The sequence below is a fragment of the Branchiostoma floridae genome, chromosome 16, assembly GCF_000003815.2.
Source record: "Branchiostoma floridae strain S238N-H82 chromosome 16, Bfl_VNyyK, whole genome shotgun sequence".
NCBI lineage: Eukaryota > Metazoa > Chordata > Leptocardii > Amphioxiformes > Branchiostomatidae > Branchiostoma > Branchiostoma floridae.
This window is the reverse complement of record NC_049994.1, coordinates 17,157,064-17,174,137: the sequence shown is the minus strand read 5'-3', so window position 1 is coordinate 17,174,137 and position 17,074 is coordinate 17,157,064. Positions and strand designations below refer to the sequence as shown.

General features: G+C 42.0%; 1 protein-coding gene and 1 long non-coding RNA gene across 2 annotated transcripts; one reads left to right on the top strand and one right to left on the bottom strand.

The window, feature by feature from the left end:
• Window positions 1-1,109: 1,109 nt before the first annotated feature.
• On the bottom strand, window positions 1,110-16,923 carry LOC118403862 (xylulose kinase-like). The gene is made up of 17 exons (XM_035802723.1): window positions 16,849-16,923; window positions 16,498-16,578; window positions 16,233-16,319; window positions 14,897-14,989; window positions 14,298-14,333; window positions 13,952-14,017; window positions 13,264-13,336; window positions 12,698-12,756; window positions 11,480-11,539; window positions 10,771-10,852; window positions 6,506-6,662; window positions 6,031-6,146; window positions 5,531-5,604; window positions 5,060-5,156; window positions 4,246-4,392; window positions 3,079-3,173; window positions 1,110-2,349 (listed from the first exon to the last, which is right to left on the bottom strand). Exons 1-17 carry the CDS (start codon window positions 16,858-16,860, stop codon window positions 2,290-2,292), a joined length of 1,395 nt encoding a protein of 464 aa, XP_035658616.1. The 5' UTR covers window positions 16,861-16,923; the 3' UTR covers window positions 1,110-2,289.
• LOC118403866 lies at window positions 6,739-8,735 on the top strand. The gene is made up of 2 exons (XR_004829700.1): window positions 6,739-6,980; window positions 8,058-8,735. It is a non-coding gene; the product is annotated as an uncharacterized LOC118403866 (long non-coding RNA).
• Window positions 16,924-17,074: the final 151 nt, after the last annotated feature.

Below are 17,074 nucleotides of genomic sequence, written 5' to 3'. Positions count from 1 at the left end.
AAAATCCGAATTTAGTTGTTACAGAAGTTTAAAAAAAATCTATATCATTATAAAGTGAACGAATGCTGAAACGTATATAGCGTCATAATTTTTTAAGAAAGATCTTTGTAGCTCATACCTTTTTAAGAAAGATCTGTGTGAGTGCTTTTGTCCAACTGTACTGTACATTCACCCGTGGGTAAGTACGCTATCGGGACGTACCAGGCATCGAATTCGAAAGCTAAGGTACACCGTAGTTATTTCAGATACGGCGATCAAGAACACAGCGACACATAAAGGCTTGTATGGTAACTGACAGCATCAAAGTTCCCTTACTGTCTAAAACGTTAGTGTACAATATTGAGCTTTAAAAAACAAGGTATAAAAGCTCGATAAAAGCTTGGGGTTAAATTTACAATTTACAGTGTGCGTGTTGTATTTGACATTAAAGACCTCGCTTCTTTGTGTGCGTGCAGTGTGCTTGCTATTTGCCATTAAACACAATGGAAACCATTTACACTTTGCATCGGGCATGTTTTGAGTCGATACTCTTCTCAGCGACCACCTGTCCAAATCGACCGTTTTTTCCGGCCCCCCATGGCCAGGTGGTCGTCTTGGGCAGGTTTGACTAGCGAAATATCTTGAACAGCTATCAAAAAGTTGAATTACGTAGAGAGTCGCCAAACAATAGTTACTCAAGCAACTGGATATGGTTTTGGAAACGGTGATATGTTTCAGATAGAATCCACTATCCTTCGTCAGTGACAATAAAGTGATCTGGAAGACACTGATCTTTTATACCCTAACTATGTATGAAGACAATTTTAGATGTCCAATCGGAGACATTGTAAGACAAGTCAAGCTGAAGATTCATTCATAGTTAGGGTATAAAGGATCAGTATCTTCCAGATCACTTCAGTGTCACTGACGAAGGATAGTGGATACTATCCGAAACGTCTGACCGTTTCCAAAACCATATCCAGTTGCTTGAGTAATTATTGTTTGGTGTATCTTATTACCTGGATGTCTAACCTTTATCAACGTACGTAGAGAGTCATTACTATTAGATGATGTCCATAATAGGACAATTCTTCAATCAATGGCCCTTGAGAACATGTAAAACATGAACCTCGGTATATCCAAATCTTTAATCGATCACTGCAGTCTTTTACGAGACTGATGACCCTCGTGATCTTCATAGATGATGTCCACATCAAGTTTCATGACTGAGGTGGTTGCTCTTTTGCACTGCCGATCAATGATAGCCATCTTATAGTTATAGGAGGCTGAGGCAGTAAGGTTTTTGTGTCAACGTTTGCAGTGTTTAAATGAAGGTAATCAAATATATCTGATTTCGTGTTACAAGTGAGCGTATTTAACTTAGAGACACTTTTTAAGAACTTTAATTTTCTATATTCGTCTCTATCCCACAATGATTTGCAGTAATTTTTGGTGGTATAAAAGGTTGTATGTCTTGTTTCGAGTGAAAAGAAGTAAATCCAGTTCACCTTTATCCGTTGGCTATCCCAAATCCCTTGTTTTTAAAAACATGGTATTTAGGGTTATCAAGTCGATGGACATTGCAATGTTTTGAAAATAACCACAATATTTTGAAAATTCGACATGTTGAAAACCACCGTCTGTGGATGTGATATCTTCAAATACCCAGCTTTTAAAACAATGGATTTAGGTTACCCAACGGATAAAGGTGAACTAGCGTTAAATAACATTTATTCTGGCACAAAGTTTGACATTTTTTCAATCCCCTTTTGCAACAGTCCAATTTTGTATGGGGTGGGTGGGAGATTTGTTACAGTCATATGCAGCATTTGCTCGCAAGTGATGCCTGCCTAGTTATCACAAATATCACATTTATATGTATGAATTGCCTTTGTCTTAACCATTATATATGATGGCTTTGTATCAATATTACACATTTCATTGCACATCATGCCATAGGTGTGTTCATGTTCTACTGTACTTGAATGACAATCAGTAAAAAAAATCACAGTAAATATGAGATTTTGAGTCATAAATTACAAATTTAAAATTACAACTTTGTTGGTCCTGTTTTTAGAAGACAGTGGCATCTTTAACAGTAGCTGATTAGCTACCCAAATGCATATTTTCATGCATTTCTAAATCATTTGAGTTTCTTATAAAAATTATGATACACTGTGTTTTCTTCATAAGGAAAATGCTGTCATAAAAACATGAGCACATATTCTGCCAGTAAAATGACATCATCAGAACAAGTGCACATGATCTATGATGATGACATCATCAGAACAAGTGCACATGATCTGATGATCACTGTCTCGCCACCTGGTCTTCCAGCCTCTTATACCTCCCCACCAGTGGATCATAGACCTATGGGAAAATAAAAATATTGCTTTGGTTTGATTTAATGGATATCCATTAGTGACTGATATCTCACTATTCTTCTTGGAGTCTGGGTGAATTAATCAATCAATCAATCAATAACCATCCATCCATCCATCCATCCTCCATCCATTCACCCACCCACCCATGCATCCATCCACTCATCGATCGATCGATCCATCCATCCATCCATCCATCCATCCATCCATCCATCCATCCATCCATCCATCCATGCATGCATCCATCCATCCATCCATCCATCCATCCATCCACCCACCCACCCATGCATCCATCCATCCATCCATCCATCCATCCATCCATCCATTTATCCATCCATCCATCCATCTATCTTTCCAACTTTCCTCACTCCACCCAGGTGTAATAATGGGTACCTGAATTCGGTTGGGAAGGTGAGGTTTTCACAATAACCCAACATGCGAGGCCTAGCAACACAGCCCACAGACAGACACACACACAGAGACACATACACACACACACACGCATGCACAAAACACACAGACACGCACACACATAAACTCACATGCACACAGATACATATAAACACAAACACACACACACACACAAGACACACATACATAGACACACGCATTCATACACACAGAGACACACAGACATACACACACAAACACACACTTCAAAATATAGACACACACACACTCACACACACACACATACATTCAAATCATGCTCCCTTACCTGTTTGGCACTGGAGTTTGGGGTGACGGCAAGTTTGTACTCCGGCGCCCCCTGGACCACCTCTTGGAATGACACCTTGCTGCTGCCCAGCCAGCCTGCAATTATTCACAAAACACGAAGACAATGTGTTATTGTACTGATTACTTAGGCCACACCAATCTAATTTGTTGTTTCTCGGATTAGAAAATTTTTTTCTAAAAACCTACCGGTAATTGGAAAAACATGGAGCCTGGGGACCAGGTTTCTGCGAGAACGCTGGCTCCTTGCATGATTCTATTACTTGATCAAAGAGGGTTTAGTTCGATAATTGTAAATAGAATTTGTTCAAAATAAGAAATAAATTGTAAAAAGAGGGATATATTGACTCAACTACTATAATTCTTGTGACATAAAAAAAAATATAAAGGGAAAATCACTGACCATACTCATTCCTGTAGGAAACCCCAGACGAATAGAAATAAAAATTAAAAGAGATTTAAAAAAAACAAACCAAATTATATAAAAAATAAAAATGAAACAGAACTTGTTGTGAATAAAAATGAAATTGTTGTATAATCTTATTCATTGTATTTCTGATTCTATTGTATATACATCTTAAAATGATTTGTCATCTTTTGCAATAAATTGTAGAGTATGTGGCATGGGCTATCATTCATTGCCTTGATACAATATTAACCTCCTTGACTAAACCAAATATAACTGTAGTGATTAGGGCCGGGTATCGGTACAGCGTACCGGTACAAAACCGTTTTTTCTTATTGGACCGGTCCAGAAAAACCGAACCTGAAAAAATTACGTGGACCGAATGTTGGACCAATTAGAAAATGCACACGTTTTGGCGCTTGCAGGTGGAAGAAAATAACTCGAGTGAAGTACTAGTAGAGTTTATAGTAGTTTCTACTAAGTTTAACAGCTAATCGCACAGGTGCAGTGAGCGTTGTAGGATTGCAAAACACCTGAGTTTAAGTCTAATACTCCACCAAACAGATTTCTTTGTAGTGAAATGGATCATTGGTATGAGTAATACTGAATCAGGTCCAGGTTCAGGTCCGGACCAGGACCTGATCCTTTGGACCTGAACCGGACCTGGACCTGAATTTTCTGTACCGGTACCCACCCTTAGTAGTGATGTAATGTTGAAAAAAAAAATGAAGGGAAAGCACCGACCATGTTTAGCCCTGTAGGCGCACCCCAGACACGCAGAGTTGGCCGTGTCTAAGATGTACACAGGTGCGTTAAAGACGTCCGACAACACCTGGAGGATGGAGGTGTTGGAGGAAGCGCCCCCTGTTGCCAGGACTCTGGTATTGCAGCCTGGGGGACAACATCAACAACAGAGTTATCTCCAAAGTACTACTATCAGGCTACGGGGTTTGAAATACCATTGAATAATTGTCGAGTTCATCAATCAATTTTTGAGAAGAAAAAAACAGGAGCCTGGGGAGTTGGTTTTTTGTGAGTTTTTCATGTTTTTCCTTAGTATTGCACCTTAGGGAACAATATGAATGGAGGGCTTCAACAACTTGAGTCATCTCTTAAAAAGTACCATATCAGGCTCCTGGGTTGAACGTACCATTGAATAACTTATTGGTCTTTTGAGAAGCAAATAGTACACAATAATCCTGTCACTAAATACAATTGCCATAATGTTTTCTTTTTATTTCTTAAAAGAATGTTTTTGCAAGCTGTTATAATTCATCTGGTGAACTACTTGCAGCCAGTAGGTTCCCAAAGTGTGAGTAATGAGGCTGATACGTTCTAAAGGCACCTCCTCGAACACGGGACCCCCGTCCCCCATCCAAGAACTGCGTCCGGACTGCACGTTGCTTAACTTCCAAGATCGAGTGATCGGGCGTGTCCAACACGCCACATGGCTGTAGCCAGGTTTAATATGGAATACACCGTGTTGTACTCTATGAAGTCTCAGGTTTCTAAGATGACAAGAAGAAAAAAATAATAGAAAACTATATTTAAGACTAACCAACAGTGTATCCCAGCATCTCAGCATGCGCTCTCTTGGCTAAGAACTGCCCCTCCACAACAGCTCGTACCTCCACTTCAGATGGGAAGGAGTCAACCTACATGAATAAAACAAGATGTAACTATCTATGACATCAACCCTCATAATTCAGCTGGATACCCTAAGACCACCAAGTTAAGAAAATGGTAAATTTTAAGAGATCTACTAATCTCCAAGTTATATAAACTCGCCAATAAAAAGATTTACTTTCTTCTGAGTTGTCCTTAGCGATCCTTAGAGGTCAACTTCTGATGTTGCACCACAATTATAACAACAAACCACAAGTCATTAACAAGAACTTTTATACAACTACTATGAAATGAACAAATATGTCAAAACTGTCCTGAGGAACCCTGTTTCCATCATGTTGATGTTTTTTCACACACACAAAAAAAACAGCAACAAGAATTGATCGAGTGGCAGTTCCCCCACCTTCTGGTCTGCAGAGTTGAACCTGTGGACACCTACAGCAGAGGGTGTGATCTCCTGCACATCGAAGTAGATGCCTGTGGAAATGGATTCAACTGTCAATCCAAAACTAAAAAAACTAAAAAACTGGCCCAAATGTAGCTAGCCGAAAATGTCATTTAGAGCTTGCAGACTCTATGTAGCCTCCTTTCTAGACTTCTAGTATTGCACTGGCTTTTATTTTATGGGGGAGCACTAGTACTGATTAGCGATATCCAATATGGGCCTGGGTTGTTTAATGCTGGGAGTGTGGAAACTCCCTCTACCAGCATGAAAGAACAATGTAAAATAAAAGCCAGCACTGCAAGAAGTCTACAAATTAAAGGAGGCAAGTGGCAGATATCTTAGCAAAGGAATCTGAGTCAAAGATGAATTTGGTACTTTGTACTGAGTCATACTAAATGTACAAGAGACTGTGTTGAGAAACCGATTGACACCACAAAATTGACCTCATGTGACCTCACCGATATTGCCGTTGTTGCCCATGGGCGTGCTCTGTAGGGCCTGGCTGAATTTCTCCCATGATGCACCTGCACAGCTGTCCCTGACCCGTTCCCTCGTCAGGGAGCCATTCTTGTAGCTGAAAAGATTATTGTGCAAAATCAGTTAACTCTGATGCTAGCTCATCTTTATATGCAGCGTGACATGATTGCATTCAATAAAGGGGTTAAGGATAGCAGGTCAACAGATGGTGGCTTCAAATGGAAATTGATATTGAAACCATGCTAGTTCGTGGTATCCTGAGATACTCTGTTTTTAACAACGGATGTAGGTTACCCAACAAAGATGAACTAGTGTTATAGCTATAAAAATTGCCCTACTTTCTACTTCCGTATCCGGTATGACCTGTCAGCATCAGTTTCGGTTAACCCAATTTGGTGGAACATGATCAAGGGCAACAAGTATAACTCTGAGTCAGGGGCATTGATAAGAAAGTACCAGAGAAGTGCCATGTAGGCATCCCCATCCACCGGGTTACAGAAGATGTGGCCAGTCAGGGCAGGGCGGGGCTGCTGTAACCATAGAAACAGGGTGTCGCTGGTTCCCAGGCTGACTGCGATGTCTCCGCCCTGTAACCTCATGCCAGCCAGGGAGCCTGGAGAACAGGGAGAACAACAGTGTATCTCTCTGTGTAACAGTGGGGGGTTCAAGTAGCGCCAAACAGCCACGCAAATAAGCCTATTTGCATTTACCAGTACGCATGCGCGGAATTTCCTTAGCAACGAAAAAAGTGAGATAAACAAGTCGCGTTCGACAGGGCAGCGTGTGTCCAGGTTCAATGTTCAACTGTCGAGATTTTTAGCCTCTACACGGCGTTAACGGCAGCTACCCGCCTGGATCTGATGTTCCAACGATGTCCTAAACCTTGTGTACCTGAAACACCGTGTTCAGTTTCGCTTCAGAGGAATTTACGGTACGTTTTTTGACGGTATCCAAGCGCGTGTTACCACAGTTAGTGATAACGCATGCATCCCTCCCCCATGCACGATGCCATCTATCTTTGCCGCTTACTTCTAGAATTTTTGTCCATTCTCATTACAGCCAGGTTTTTGTCTGTAAAGGTTACCAGTGTGACATAATTAGGAAATTTTAACCTACGTATGTTATAATAAAACCGTAAAAATGTTAGCTAAAATGCACGACCTTGTGTCTTCACAATAATGAAAGCCGATATGGTCACTGTCTCGTGATCTCTCGTGTCCGGACATGACCCCGCTTGCACTGACTGAGGAGCTTTCGTACTGTGAGTGTAACAGTGGTGTTCAAGGACTGCTAAACCGAAGACGCCTAACGGCTTAAGCCTTTATGGCCGAACGGTTTGCACGTTCGATTTGTGATCCGGCTGCCCGGGTTCGGCGCGGGTTCGAATCCCGGGAGTCGGGGTGTTGTTTCTTTCTGTTCTTACTCGCCCCTCTGGTTGTTTCACTGGTTCCCATGCCGACCCTGTGATTAACAGGCTAGTATGTGCCACACAGGGATGTCGATCTCGGAGATTCGAGGACGAATCTTGAAAAGAAAAGGGGGAGTAGTGTAACAGTGGTGTTCAAGGACTGCTAAACCGAAGACGCCTAACGGCTTAAGCCTTTATGGCCGAACGGTTTGCACGTTCGATTTGTGATCCGGCTGCCCGGGTTCGGCGCGGGTTCGAATCCCGGGAGTCGGGGTGTTGTTTCTTTCTGTTCTTACTCGCCCCTCTGGTTGTTTCATGACCAACACTTCGATTAGAAAGATAAAAAAATGTTAAGAACCAACAGCGAGTACACTAATAATCGCAGTAAATGGCTTGGATGTCCGTATTAGTATTAAACTGGTGCTTTAGGTTGAAAAATTGTTCTAATAAATGTGCAAGCAAGGTCGCTGCAAGTTATGCAAACGTGACGGTGGGGAGGGGTGCATGTAGAATGTGCATTGAAGTGTATTGCGCTTTAAAGCTGTATTTTTTGTTTAAGTGTTGATATTTGCTTTAATGTTTCTTCCTTTTTTTTTTAAGGTGCCGGAGTTCAACATGAGGCTGTGTGCAGTGGTCGGCTGCGGTAATGGAACATATCAACCAAGGCGGTATCAACCTTCTTGTATCAACTTTAAAAAAAGGAAGTCAGGGACATGTCCAAATAAAAACATGGAACAAAAAAAGGATTTTGATGATGCAACTGTCCCCAACCTTTCCAGCTATGCATTTCCCACTGACAAGAAAGACCCATGGTCGGACAAAACTGTTCTTGCTCACAGATTGCCAACACTTGGGTTCGCTTCCTGTCTGTTACACTTCAACCACTGATAGTATGGCCAAGTAGAGCTGCAATTTCCAAGACCTTGCCACCACAGTTCAAGAAACAATGTAGTAGAATAAGATGCATAATTGATTGTACAGAAATATTTATTGAGAGACCTAGATCTTTAGACTTACAAGCCTCCACATGGTATGACTATAAAAAACAATACTTTAAAGCCGTTTGTAGGGATCACACCAAATGGGCACATCTCCTTTCTTTCAAAGACCTATGGCGGAAGAGCCTCTGATGTGTTCATTACCTGGGACTGTGGCTTTTTAGATTTGGTTGATCCAAATGACGTTATAAAAATAATGGCAGATAGGGGATTTCCAATCCAGGAGGACCTGATGCTGCTGAATGCAACACTAGAAATACCACCAGCAGCATAGGGGAGGCGACACATGACAAGAGACAAAGTAAAGAAAACAAAAACTGTTGCAAACTTGAGGATCTGCGTAGAGCGTGCTAACAATCGACTGAAGGACGTCAAAATCCTGGAGGGTACATTTCCCATAACACTCATGTCATCAGTAGATGACATTATCAAGGTCTGTGCTGCATTGGTTCGGAACCTGCAGCCAGACTTGGTCAAATAAACAGTTGGCATACAAGCCATTCAAGTTGGCAGAGATAAACTGTATTGAATTGCTGGCAGCTGAGTGCCAGTGACTTTTTTAATGATCCTTTACTGATTATGTTGTGATAGCAGGAAACTGTGACCGATGATAATAATGACAATGTAATGAAGATGAAATAGATAAAAGTGGATCCTTTCTGTAACATGTCCTCAAATGTATTCTCAAACATTTTTCATACATTAAGTTGTGAGTCTGTACATTTATGCTGCCATACTGGTGGTGATGTAGGAACATATTTTTTGGAATAAAATCAACGGGATCTTACTTTTGCCTTTGTTCATGAAGTGGCTTGTGTAATGGGAAATGATTTATCGAACAGACAAACTAACAAACTAGCAGTAGGAGCTCACAATAATTATGTTTTCCCGATATGGATAAAATTGCTCTTGCTGGTGTCTTCTTTTCATTTCTTTTTCTACTGTCAGGAACCAATCAGAGCTTATAACTGCCATGAACCAATCAATTTTAGAACTGCATTAGCAAATTAGCAGTATAACTATGAAGAACCGTCCTGTGTCTTAGCTCTTCATGTGTATAAACTTCCGCCTCCTCATCCATTACGGCCGGAACGAAAATGAAAAAAAAACTCCACTTACTTCATATACTGTCAGTAAAACACAAACACACGTCTTACACCAGACTTCAAAAACTTAAAATTATCTTTATTCTTAACTGACAGTTCTAGAATCTTCTTTAGAACAGGTGTACGTTCGTACCTGTCAGGTGGGAACACCTGCGGCGCCGCACGGCGCGGCGCGCCATCTCCTTAAACAAACGCTGACACTACACACGCGTGACGCAACACTGGGTTGGAAAGTTATCTCCCAAAATGGCGGATTTTACCCGTCATGCATTTCGCGCCGGTAATTGCGAATAGGCTTATTGGATGATCAGCCTTTTCTAGCATAGTGGTTATGCTACTAGGTTTATTATCTGCCAACCCAGGTTCGATCCCGGGTGTTTGTTTCTTTCTGTTCCTACTTGCCCCTCGAATTTCTACATTGGTTCCCACGCCGACCCTGTATACGTAAAAGGCTGAATGCACCACACAGTGACAGGCTTGCGGATGTGCCACACTATGAGGTTTGAGATGCCGTAAGTTTACACAGGGACAGGGATATCAATCTCAGAGATTTGAGGACGAATCTTGAAAGGAAAAGGGGGAGGAGTAGCCTCATGCCAGCCAGGGAGCCTGGAGAACAGAGAGAGCAACATCAGTGAATAATTTCATCAGGTTGGTGAAATACTTAATCACAAAGGGGGTCCGGAAGCTACAGCAGACGGGTCCATTCCGTGAACAAGGCTGACGGAGTCGGCTGAAAATTTGGGGTAAGTCCCAATTAATCTTGGTGTTGGTTAAGTAAAGTTTAGGTTTTCCACTATCTCATTTACCAACACAGATGAACTTTCATGCTAACAAAGGGGATAGTAGAGGTGCCAGGTTAGGGCGGGCAGGCCTCCTGCCTGGCACAGAAAGACTCAACGGTGGGAGCAATCACCACCATGCCAGGCAGGGCGTTCCACTCTGGAATGGTACTTCATGACAAAGTGGGGTCTCAGCCCAGATGGACAGACTGCCTGTGACTGTGGACAGGAGCAGACTATGAAACATCTTCTTGTCTGCCCTCTCCTGCCCGAACCATGCACCAAGGAAGATCTGGAAGCTCTGACCCCCAGAGGAAGGGAGTGTGTGGACGTCTGGACAAGGAAAGTGTAGTGATGACACGAAGAAGAAGTGTCTAAGTATATTAATTTATTTATAAGGTTATAGAAAAAACAACACTATACTGACCTGAGTTGTCCCCAGTAAAAGCGATAACTTTACAGTCCGGTGAGAAGCCATAACGGTCTGCATAGTAGGCGGAAATGGAACCCTGCAGCAAAGGTCATTTGTTATAGATAGCAAGGTTAACTGTATCATGTATCATCCGAAGTTAGAGCACCATGTTTGAAGTAGAACAGAATCGAACGTTTTGTTACTTTCAACCCCGCGCTGCTTTATCCGACTGTAATCCACCGCTTGATAGAGCATAGACCATGTAAAGTCGTCTCCACAAGGACAAGGCTATCAATACTAACATGCTCATTTATCATTGAACTAAACGTAACGGTTTTCTGACAACCCACACCCGTCCTCTGTGATGTCGAACTAGTAAAAAGTCGTCCGAAGTTACAGCACCTCCCGTTATATATCTTTACCATGATGCTAGATGTTGTATGGTCTGGTTGTTTGAATGTGTTCTTTTGAGCGTTAACAGATTATGGTGTTCTGTATACAAATTTGCTTTCACAATAACTGTGCTAACAATACAAAGATGTGCTAAATCTACATCAAAAGAAAGATAATTTTACATTTAGAAAAAAGAAAGTCAGTGAATGTGAGTAAAGAATATTCTTCTTTTTATATTTTTTCCTCATGGCAATTGTCTCTCATTTACTTCCCGAGGTACAAAAGAAACACACCAGAGTGGCTTGTTTGTTGTTGCTGCTGTCTGCCTTACCAGGTTTTCAAATGAAGGTACAGGCTGGCCCAACTTCTCTTCCAGTCTTGCAGCACACGTCTGGGGAAACATCAAGTCAGGAACATGTCAAACAAAAGGTTAAGCAGAGATCGTCTGGCGCAGCGGCGGGATTTGTGCCTCGTGACCGAGAGGTGGCGAGTTCGAATCCCGCTGCGTGTCACCGATCTTGTGCCCTTGGGAAAGGCACTTTACACGGATTTCCTCACTATACTCAGGTGAAAAATGAGTACCTAGCTTCGGCTAGGGCCGTCCCTCGGATAGGACGTTAAATGGAGGTCCCGTGTATGGGGAGAGTCACACCCCATGCACGTTAAAGAACCCCCACACGTGCGATGGTGCGGTGTGAGATGGAACAAACCCTTCTGTCTGGAGTTGGTGATTCACTTCAAATCACCCGGTTGGAGGCCTGGCGAACCTCCATACCGTATCAGCCAGCGAAAGGGTATATCACCCCGTAAGGGGCGGTGTAACCCCGCCGCGTGTAGACATGTGCGAACATGTGCACATGTGTGTATGGCGGCTTTGAAAAGGTGTTCTTAACACCTGTTTCGCCATACCCTCCAAATGGAGAATCCTAATAAATAAATAAATAAATAAATAAATAAAGCAGGGCTTGAAATACTTTTTTCTGCATAACCAGCACTGGTGCAGGTAACATTCAAAATTACCTGCACCAGACAAATTTTACCTGCACCACTCTGAATTTAAGAACTATGGATCAAACTAAAATTGTTCAGGAACCATTTCTATTTTTTTCTTTTATACTTCATACTTCTATACTTTATAGGTGGTATAACAGTTAGTGCCGCTTAAAGAACAGTCCATATACACCAACATCATAGGGCATTTATGTGTAAGACCCAGTACATGGACCAGTACATGGACCAGTGCAAGTTAGGTGCGGGTAGACACCAGAAATACCTGCACAGCTCCAATTTTACCTGAACTAACCTGCATAATGCAGGGTATTTCGAGCCATGTTAATGTTATTTCTCCTCGGCATGTATGGAACTGCCATGCATACAACAAATGCAGTGGAAAACCTGTCACAGATATATGTATCCTCCTATACTGTACATGTGCATAGAACTGTTTAGCCACAGTCAACGCTGTAGGGCTGATATCGATTAGTATCTTACCATGGTCAATATTGACTAGCTTTAAGCTGCTTGAAGGAAATAATAGCTAAAGACCGACCTGAAGACACTGTGGTGACCACTTCCTCTCTCTGATATCCAGCAAATTCATGCCAGAACCTGAAAACACACATCATACTGATGTTACTGCTCATCTTTAACCTTTGAACAAGAAAAAGAATTCTGACAGATTTGGATGTTTAAACTTTGTAGACAATGCACTGCAGTGCCCTCTGTTGATCACTTGAAAAACTGCAGCTTCACCACAACATGCTGCCTTAATCATTAACAGAGGTTCATCAAATTTTAACACTTCAGTACTTGTTTTAATTCCCAAAAAGTGTAAGATTTTTGCTTGTACAGTAGAAGCCGCTTAATTGCACGGCCTATTTGCCAGTGAATTCCATGCAATTATCCGGCTGGTGCAATAATGCGAAGTTATCTAGATGGACTGCACTGTTTTGGGATTTGGGGTTTCCTTGCAGTTAACAGAAGTGTGCGTTAATCTGTTGTGCAATTAACTGGCTTCTGCTGTACTATGAGTGTATGAGTGTTCATGTTGTACTTTCAAAAGGCATGCTTTTATTTATCAAGTGTGCAGATGTGACGATGTTTAAAACCACTCACCGTCGCTGTGGTCGATGGGTGCATAGTTACCCAGGAACAGGGAGGCGGCAAAACTGCTCACCAAGCAGATACGCTGGAGGAAGAAGAAAACGTTTAGTCTCAAGTCAGCAATTTCTGTGCAATGGCCTGGTGACTATGAAACAAAAGGGAACTTGAAGTAGAAATAGAAAGAAACAATATCCTGACTCCCAGGATTCGAACCCGCACTGAATCCGGGCTGCCAGATCACAAACCCAGATGCTAAACCATTACACCAAAAGGCTTAAAGCCGTTTGGCATGGTCAGCTTTTCAGTCCTTGAATGCCCCTGTTACAACTTACTGGAGTGTTTGCTTTGCACTCAGAAGGTTGCGGGTTGAACTCTGCTGGCCAAAGATATGAAAAAAGGCATGGACTGATATCTCTGGTTAGAACTCAATTATGCAAAACTGAGTATGGGAGCTGAACAAACTTCACTACCAGGAAGAAAAATTAAAACTCGTAATGGTAGTTTGTATGTTACAATGACTTGCAACCTGGTCTCTGGACAAGAAGATTGGGAGGTGTTATCCTGGCTGTTGTTGCTTATAGAGTGAAGTTATTGGTACCATATAAACATGTAACCAATCAACTGGCCAACCAATCAACTTCAGCAACAGCTTTAGCTCACTCCCTTGGTGGTTGCTGAGGACAGGTTTGACTGCACGTACCTCACAGTTCTCATAAGCAGCCTTGTTGTTCTGGCTGATCTTAGCAATCTGGTTTCCAGTGAACCTCTGTGGAGAGGAAAGTTTGATATAATAAGCTCAGTACACATCAGCAACAACCTGTCATCAACAGTATCTTAGGCCGCACTGATTCAATTTTATGGATGACTTCCTCTTGAGACCCCAAGACTAATGTACGAGAGCAAAAAAATAAAAATCCAGCAAACAAATGCCGCTTTCAGGACTATACATTCAGTCCATTCTTTACCAGGCTTGGTTTGTCTTATGTTCACTGCCAGTAAGACTGTAAGAGACAAAAACTCTCTAAAAACAGGAGATTCGACCTTACCTCATATCCTCTGGAACCAGTAATGTCTGCAAGTTTCTGTGAATGGTGCAACAGATGTCACATGGATCATACACATGTAGTTCCCTACCACTTAATGCTACAATGGTTACGGTACCACTTAATTATCTAACAATTTCTCAGCAGGGTGAACGTTAAACTCAGGATATATCTCCACAAAGGGTAGTGTGTGTTAAGTCCAGTAGTTAGTGGCCCTGACTCTGGAACTAGAAGCCATGAGTTTGATCCCGGCTGTGTCACTCACCCGACATGCATGCTACCGGAAAGGGTTGCAGTCCTTAGGATGAGACATTAAGAGATTGTCCATGGTTCACTGTACTTGTTGTAAAGAGCTAGGAGAATTTCCCTGTACAATGAACATGTAAATACTGTACATAGCTAGAAACAAGTTCATTTTCACAAAGTAACCAATTTTAGGATGAGACGAACTAAGCTGTTGTCCATGGTTCATTGAGCTAGGAGAATTTCCCTGTACAATGAACCTGTAAATACTGTACATAGTGCCTTTCTTCTCTGTCATGACCAGTGATAGAATAGCTCTTCAGTGAGCTAAACAAGTTCATTTTTACAAATTAACCCACCTGCGCCCCTCCCACTGCCTCCTCCAGCTGCCTACACTGGGCTGCAGTGCTGGAGTCCATCCAGATGGGAGAGTCCGGCACAGAAAAACTGTCCTGGAGAGGAGATAATAGACACAACATCAATCTCCAAGCAGATCCTACAGATAGTATCAAAGGCTGGCAGAGGAGTGAAGCCGGCCTAGGAGTGTGTTTGGCTGACTGGAGTGGCTGATGACTGCCTTTGACCAGCTGTTCTACCTGGCCAGCTTTGATACTACCTTCTGCCAGTGGTAAATCTGATTAACATCATCACAGACAGGGAAAAGTGGGGCCGCGTAGCACAGTGGTAGTGTATTCGGCCCGTGACCGAGAGGTCGCCGGTTCGAATCTGCCTGCCGTGTTGCCGGTCTTGTGCCCTTGGGAAAGGCACTTTACACGACTTTCCTCACTTTACTCAAGTGAAAATGAGTCGTCCCTCGGATAAGACATTAAATGGAGGTCCCGTGTTTGGGGAGAGCCACACCCCGGGCACGTAAAAGAACCCGCCACATGTGCGATGATGCGATGTGAGCGGATCAAACCATTCCGGCCAAAATGGGGTAGGGAATTTCCCGAGCAGCCTCGTAACCCCTGCTTCGCCTATTGAGTCAGTGTAGTCAAGCTTGCTTAAGCTTGATGTTTCTGACTTAGGGAGAAGAGATGCTGCTACAGTTATCGCTATGGGCCGCTCTTCATCACCACGATGGTAACATCAGGCCCTACGAACCTGATTTAGAAAAAAAAGAAAAAAAAAAGTGTTTTTACATCATTACAGACAGGGAAAAGGGTTTTTACCAAGCTCTAAACCCCAAATCTTTGAACATTTGATTTAAACATTTGACTCTCTAGTCTATAGAAAAACTGTCCTGTACAGCAGACAATAGCCATATCAATAGAGACAGGAGTACACATGTAAATGCTGAATATCATCATGTAAAGGTTCCCCATTACCTTAGGTTGCTGGTACAGTGGTTGTATAGATTAAGCCGAATAACTTTCTATAAACTTAAGCTTCCTCCGAATGCCTTGAGTTGTTGGTACAGTGTTGTGTAAATGCTGAATACCATATATATATATATATATATATATATATATATATATATATATATATATATATATATATATAAAAGTTCCCCTGTACCTTGAGTTGTTGGTAAAGTGGTTTTGTAGCTGAATATCTTTATACAAAGGTTCTTCCGTACCTTTAGTTGTTCGTTAAGTGGTTTACATCATGTATAAAGCTTTCCCCTGCACCATGTGTTGGTACAGTGGTTGTGTAGATTACACTGAATATCTTTCTACAAAACTTCCTCCGTACCTTGAGTTGTTCGTACAGTGTTTTATCAGGCTGCAGCTCCTGCAGAGTGGCCGCAGCTCCAGACTTCCAGTACACGCTGCCGTGTTGCTGGGAGGAGAAGGTCAAAATTAACCTTTGTACATTTTGTGCGTGGAAATTTAATCTTCTCGACAACAAAGCTTGACATGTCAGTGCTTGAAATACTTTTTTCGGCCAGGTTACTTAAACTGGATCAAGATCACTTTCCTTTCCTTTTACTCAGGTATCTGTTATTCACGTGCCTTACTTGTCCAGTTCCAGACAAAGCCTTCACTCTGCTGAAGTTGAAACCAGACGTCTTCATCTTGGAAAGGAGTAGGTCCAGGGCCTTGAAGGAAGAACACAAAGGGAAACATTAAGTTAGGCTTTAAGTATATCTAAAACATTTGTAATCACGTTTCGGAAAATCGTCTGATGCGATTTTACAATCGTTTATTTTCTGTTCTATGAATACTTTTCTTTATGTGATGCATATCTTATCCATACAACATTCTAGAGTACCTCTTATCTTACTATTGTTTTATAATTGTGATTTTCTTTGTGCTATATAAGGTGGCAAGGTGGTCTTCTTTTAACAATTGAAACTACCTTCCCATACCTTAACCCACATGGCTGTGGGAGCAGTAACAGTCAGACCATCGTCATGTTGGTGAGCCCCTCCTTGTGTCCTGGACAGGCAACATCACACAAAACTGGTCACTTTTAATCAGGAGAGACCATCAGATAACACATTCAAACATAATTCAATCGCTACAACTGGATAAAAAACGGAGATTACTACAGAACGTTTCAGAGTGAATTGTTCTGTCAATTCATTCCAGTGA

Coding starts and splice junctions, on each gene's coding strand:
- LOC118403862 (XM_035802723.1), bottom strand. Junction 14,990..16,232: donor CACTGTACGAACAACTCAAG/GTACGGAGGAAG, acceptor TCTCCTCTCCAG/GACAGTTTTTCTGTGCCGGA. Junction 13,337..13,951: donor CTGCTTATGAGAACTGTGAG/GTACGTGCAGTC, acceptor TTCTTCCTCCAG/CGTATCTGCTTGGTGAGCAG.